The sequence below is a fragment of the Anopheles coustani genome, unplaced genomic scaffold (genome assembly GCF_943734705.1).
Source record: "Anopheles coustani unplaced genomic scaffold, idAnoCousDA_361_x.2 scaffold_12_ctg1, whole genome shotgun sequence".
In the NCBI taxonomy this organism is placed as follows: Eukaryota; Metazoa; Arthropoda; class Insecta; order Diptera; family Culicidae; genus Anopheles; species Anopheles coustani.
Genome location: NW_026525384.1, coordinates 397,727 through 404,236, shown reverse-complemented (window position 1 = coordinate 404,236; position 6,510 = coordinate 397,727). Strand labels below are relative to the sequence as shown.

Below are 6,510 nucleotides of genomic sequence, written 5' to 3'. Positions count from 1 at the left end.
GTCGACCTAGCGTAGTAGAATCGAGGCAAAAAGTAGGCGCGGCTTGTACCCCTTGGTTAATAGAAAAGTTTCGACGAAAATGATCATCGTGGTGCGGGAAAGAGAAAAAGACAGCCAACGAAGGACGCTACAAAACGTAAACTCAGAGAAGGCACCTTTCGGACAGAAAACACGAGCTTACTTCGACTCAAACCTGTTCGTCGGCGAAGATCCTGTAGTCAGTAAGGTGCTAACATTCGCTCGAGCAGCATCTCGGGAGAGATCTTCCGACGGGTTTGAAGTTTGCTCCCGAATAGTTCGATTACAAGCAGTGACGATCCATTGTGCACAAGGTACGCGATCGTGCATCAAATAAACGATCAAAGTGAGTTGCTATATTTCAAGTGGCTTAGGAATATAGTGCAATCGACAGTGAGCAAAATTGGACGTGAACTATAGTTATACTGATACGAAAAAGTTTGAAAGAAGGAGCCCATCGTTTAAAATAAGTGCAAATTTCTTTAAGACATTGACTGTAAAGCGTGATTAGTCCCCACATCACAATGGCCGTTGCTAGTTTAAACATGTCTCCAATCTTCAGTGGATATCCTTTCCAAGGTAAGTTTTGGGTTCCGTGAGTTTTTCCTCGATTCCATTCCATCAACTACCGCCGGGGTTTCGGGTCCCACATGCATCGGGCTGATGGATGAGCACAACATATGCTCAACCGTTTTTGTTACGAACACGATCATTAATCATACATCACACCTCCATTCCAGATCGCACTCCCGCAGCGGGAAGTGTTTGAGAAGTGTGGATGTAATCGATAGTTCAATAATTAAGAGTACATAAAACAGCTGTGATGTCGGCATTTGTATACGAAACATACACTCGACTCGTTCGAATCGAGCCGGTAGCAAAACTATGGCTAGTAGCTTGTAAATCATGATCGGTCCCGATCAAAGCCCGACCAGACCGAAAGGACATCGCATAGAGATGATGTAAAGGCATTGTAAACGATCCCTGGGAAAGAAAGGACGAAGAAATGACGCTACTTTTTATAAACCGGCTAGTGCTATTATCTAAACCATTAAGGAAACTTGTTTGCCCCATATGTTGCGGCTGCGATCAACAAGATTAATGATTGTAAATATTTTATTGTTGATTATTGTGCGTTGCTAAAGCGCGGATGGTTTGTTACCAATCCAGCCCACGCATTCCTTTCAGTTGGGTCGAGGAAAAGGACTTTTTCAAGAATATTAGAATAGTAGAATAATGGATCCGGCTCGAGAAGCCACTTAGATTTTGATCAGCACAAGCGCATGTGCAGAGAGGGAGATGCACGCACCGACGCCTACCGTTGAGGTGCATAGGAGGATTGTCGGGGTCGAAAATAGGCATGCCCTATAAGTGTCAGAACGCTTGTAGATCAAGGATTACGATACCGAACCACAGACCTCTTCTCGTCGGTAAAGTCGACCAGAAATTAATCCTGAAAGAATCACGCAGTCGAGCCCCGACTTTGGGGTATATACGATGTAGCGCGGCTAGTCGGTGTCGGTGTGGATCGTAAAATCCGACAGACAGTCTGGCGCGGTCGGAGGCTGCCTTGAGAGCCACGTCTTATTGGACCATGTGAAATTCGCCCCAGCGCTGCTCGGACGAAGAAGCTGCCGACGATGACGCCGGCACTGATGATTGTCATCGTTCGTCAGTGTTCGTTTGAGGCCGGGTCTCGCCACCGGCCAGCCAGCCTGTGAGGGCGGCAAGGCTGCTTTGATCTTATTTTAGTAATTCCTGTTTTTCAACAACACCATGCCGGGGAAACTCGCGCGTCACATTCCACGTCGCGAAGCCATACGGTACACGGCTCTCGGCTTTGGTATTCGAGAGGCATTCGGGGCCGTTTTGTTGTGGCAGGAGCCCGCGAGCTGGGCGTTCGCCCAGGCACGCAAGCTCCCCGAGCTCTGCGAGCACGGGAATCATCGATGCTTCATAATGATAATGTAATGGGTGCCCCGGAATATTTTATTACCTTCTACGCTAAAAGGTACGTAGCTGATCCCGACTCCGCTGGCCTCACCGCAGAGCCTAACGATGATGATGCCGAGCAGAAACGGACGGGCGGACGGGGAGAAGGAACGAAAACAGCAAGCTGGAAAGATGCCTTGCGTGAGCCTTGTGGATGACGCTTGTCGTCAGCGTACATCTTTGCAACGCGGTGAAATCCAAAAGGCCACAAGAAGCGTTCGATGATCGCTTCGGCACGAATGGTCGCGGCGTCGTTATTTCGGTCGTGATCAAACCCGGCCAGCTTTGCGGAAGATGCGGCAGATCTTGCAGCAGCAGAACCGAGAGCCCAATTGGCGAGGCAACTTTCAACACGTTTACCTTCGCGCATGCCATACGTCATCCCCATACGCCACACGTACGCGTGAAATAAATCGCCAGGAATTTATTGAGCGACCATCGGCAACGGCTTTTCTGCCGAGTTCTTACCCTAATATAATAATTTATATGGATGTTTAATATATTTATAAACTAAATGATCAATTTATATGATAAAGCACTGTGGGCGACGTCGATGAACGATAGGGTGGATGCGGCAAGACCAGCCAGGAGTCTAGCGTGGTCTCGGGTTTTTTGCCTTTAAATCGGCCATCGGAAAGAGGCGTTTCGGGATCGTGCAGCAAATCCCCTCCGGGTCGGGCGATACATTTTAATCAATTGATCAAATTCGGATACACTTTTTTCGCTGCGGTTCGTTCCGACACCGGGGAAGGTGTTTAATGAAATTTCTTGCCCGTTCGCTCACCGCGCAACCCATTCGATGAGTCTATTTCGTATGCGCCGGCGGGGAACAGCATATCGAGAGAGATAGAGAAAGAACCATGGGCCGATTTATCATTTCAACACCGTCTACCTTCTGCTACGATCGTCGATCCTTGCGGCACCATAGAGGCGGGTGGTGGCGTCCGATGGCAGTTTATCTCTGTCACGTGAGATAATGATGAAATTTATGGAATTTTGATGAATATTTTTGCGGCATTCTTCCCAGCCCTGATGACACCTTCATGTAGTTGCTTCTGTGAGGCAACGATTTCCGGTGCACCATTGATTAAGCGATTGTGTTGACTAAAACATTTGAGGGCGAATGTTTATGTGTGTGTGTGCAAAAAGCATGATGCTTTGAACCGGTTTCGTGTCACCCGCCAAAGTTTGTTATTAGCTTTCACCGCGATGTCGGTAATTGCAACCGTCACCAATTGATCGAATTGATGGAAGCGTGTGGGAGAAAAGATTGGTAGCAACCTCTTCCACTACTGGTACTACATTAGAAAAACCGTCGAGTGCAGCAAGAATGCGGATCAGGATGAAAAAATAGTTCATCACTCCCTACCATGCGAGAAGCTTATCGGTAGGATCTATTTCGTGGCCCATTAACACCGTGACGGTGATGCCGCGAAGGCAATTAAATTTAAATTAACCTTCCAACAACGGTGGAGGTCCACTGTGAGTGGTAAACTTCGAGGTATGAACCTTTAGTTCCCTGTTGGTAGCAAAACAAAAGCAAAGTGAAAATGTTCAACCCTTCCGGTGCACATTTCGACACCATCGATGTGGGCGAAATGATAAATGAACTGCTCCATCAAACACCCCGGCAGTAACCTAATCAGCGCAAGTCCTGAAAAGGGCAGCAAGGCGTTTTGTAGTGGTCGCTTTGTTTTTCTCCGCCGCTACAAAGGTTTTCTCACACCGTGGCCTTTTAATGTGTTTTATTCGACCGCCAAAACTGGTTTCGCTCATCGACCGCTGCAGAACGGTAGCCTAATGATCGTTACGGCGAATTTGGCTGCGACCCTCAAAAGAGAAAATTGATCGTATTGGTTGGTGGTGTGAAATAATAATTGATTGCGATTTGTGCCTAATTGAAGTGTAATCAAACTGATACCTGGTATGCGTTGGGCATTGGAGGGGCTTTCCAGTATGCATGCGGACATGATACAGGCTTCTGAGAAGATCAAAGGAGATGATAGAAACCCGACGGCTAGGTGGAAAGAAACTAAAGCATAAAAATAAGAAACCAAGAGTTTATTGGCGTCGGCCCTAGATATGATGGCTAGAGTAGTGCTCGCGGTCGAAAAGAAAGAGGGTGAGAAAGTCATCCGATAGTTCGATGCTCGAATGGTCGCTGATCAGCAGTATGGAAAGTGACGAATTCATTTAATACCTCTACCGGAAGCATGGTTTTACCGGACGTGTCAGGTCGCCCGGGAGGCGGAAGGCTTTTAATTGATTTTAAGTTCTTGCCTAATCACTGGGAATGTCGGAGACCTGGTGGTAATCCGGGCTCGAAGTCATGAGGAAGCCATTAGAGGTGATGAAATTGTGGGATAGGCCGTCGGGCAAAAGGGACCCTAGTGTGACACAACAATGTGACACCGAACGAGCGCCTCGTGTGCCTGAAACATGATCGCCGTCGGGTCGATACGAAGCTAGAAGGCAATTCTTCGATCCTCCTTTTTAGGTCGCACGGCGTCGCGCCGTTTTCTTTGATCTTTCTAGTCCCGACAGTGAGTGTGGTCCTCGTTGTGTACCATTGTGACAAACGTACATGACCCGACCTGTGTTGAGCAGGTTGTAAGGCAGCGCCCGTTCAATCGCATCTCAATCTAACTGTAGTCTTATGTTTCTTTTCCTCTCTTTCTCCTCTCAATCTCTGCGCAGGCCAGGGACGTGTGAACCAACTCGGTGGAGTGTTCATAAATGGACGACCTCTGCCGAACCACATTCGCCTGCGCATCGTTGAGATGGCTGCGTCCGGAGTGCGACCATGTGTGATTTCCCGTCAACTGCGAGTATCGCACGGATGCGTCTCGAAGATCCTGAACCGCTATCAAGAGACAGGATCGATTCGTCCTGGTGTCATCGGTGGCTCGAAGCCGCGCGTGTCGACGCCCGAGATAGAGACGCGCATCGAGGAGCTGCGTAAGGCCAATCCCGGCATCTTCAGCTGGGAGATTCGCGATCGTCTGATCAAGGACGGTCTGTGCGATAAAACGTCTGCGCCGTCGGTGAGCTCGATCAGTCGCCTATTGCGCGGTGGCCGCCGCGAAGATGTAGAGCTCCGTGGCAATCACTCGATCAACGGCATCCTGGGAGAATCGTCCTGCGAGGAAGACAGCGACACTGAATCCGAACCCGGTATCACCTTAAAGCGCAAGCAGCGCCGCTCACGCACTACCTTCAACGGGGAGCAGCTGGAAGCACTGGAGATTGCCTTCAGCCGCACGCAATATCCAGATGTATACACTCGGGAAGAGCTCGCCCAGAAGACTAAACTAACCGAAGCACGCGTACAGGTCTGGTTCTCGAACCGACGTGCTCGGTTGCGTAAACACATGAGCTCCCAGCAGATGGCCAGCTTTGGAGCGACTCAGTACTCGAATCAGTTCGAGCAGCAGGCTGCCGCCGTCGCTGCCGTGGCGGTGTCCGCTTCCGGATCGGGATCTCCGATGGGTGCGGGCGCGATGCAATCCTGGGCTCAATGCTACTCATCAACCAATCAAGCCACGTCGGTGCATGCGCCGTCGCAGACCTCCTATAATCCGTTGGCGCAGACCATGATTCACCCTACGTCAGCCACCATGAGCCCGCCGGCCTCTATGAGTCCACCGAGTTCGATCAGCCCGCCAGCTTCTCACCCAGGAGCCCACTCCACCTCGACCTCGCCTATCCCGCAACATACAGCCAGTTCTGCTGCGAACGGACCCCACGGCTACAACTACTATGCCATGCTTGACAACACCACGCATACTCCAACGCAGGCGCAGGTCCATGCGCACCATCCACACGCCCACGTCCTTCCCCATGCACACGCCGGCCAGTTCGGTGCTACTCAGTCTTATGCGGCCGTCACCGGAGGCTACCCGACGGCGGGTGCCACCCTCGATGGGGCCAACTCCCAGTGGCAACGTACGGGCGGCGTTTCGCACAACAAGTCCACCACCGAATGGGACGCATATAGGTATGTTGAATCATCGATTACGTACTGTCCTAGCACAAGCCTTTATGGCTCGTTGATACGGGAGCGAGACAATAAAGTAATTAACCATCTCATTTCTCTTTTTCTCCCTCTCTTGCTTTCCGTTTAGCTCGTTTTTCTCGAACAACATAGCCCACCATCATCCGCATCACCACCCACACGCGTCCGCTCACTACCAATCGGCGGCAGCTGTTGCCGCTGTGGCGGCTGAGGCCAAATCCGGCTATCCTTACTTCGGTCAGCTAGGTGGTCTGGAGATGAGTCGCCTCCACTGCTAGATGTTTGGGATTCGATCAGTTAGGAACTGCGCAGTTTCATACGTGTACTTGTAGAGATAAATTATAAGAGGAATGACCAAGGAATATGACGTTACTAGTAGTTTAAGTCTATCAACAGGATTGATACTCGTCGCGTTGCGTATCATCTTTTTTGTTTGGAGAGCCGGTAAATCATTGTTCTTATACTTTATATGCTACCCCTTTGAT

At 50.0% G+C, this 6,510-nt stretch overlaps 1 protein-coding gene across 1 annotated transcript; it reads left to right on the top strand.

The window, feature by feature from the left end:
• Positions 1-542: 542 nt before the first annotated feature.
• LOC131271256 (protein gooseberry-like) lies at positions 543-6,303 on the top strand. Its single transcript, XM_058272667.1, has 3 exons — positions 543-597; positions 4,708-6,007; positions 6,135-6,303. The coding sequence occupies exons 1-3, from the start codon at positions 543-545 to the stop codon at positions 6,301-6,303; spliced, it is 1,524 nt and encodes a 507-aa protein (XP_058128650.1).
• Positions 6,304-6,510: the final 207 nt, after the last annotated feature.

Coding starts and splice junctions, on each gene's coding strand:
- LOC131271256 (XM_058272667.1), top strand. CDS start 543: ATGGCCGTTGCTAGTTTAAACATGTCTCCAATCTTCAGTGGATATCCT. Junction 598..4,707: donor CAGTGGATATCCTTTCCAAG/GTAAGTTTTGGG, acceptor ATCTCTGCGCAG/GCCAGGGACGTGTGAACCAA. Junction 6,008..6,134: donor ACCGAATGGGACGCATATAG/GTATGTTGAATC, acceptor CTTTCCGTTTAG/CTCGTTTTTCTCGAACAACA.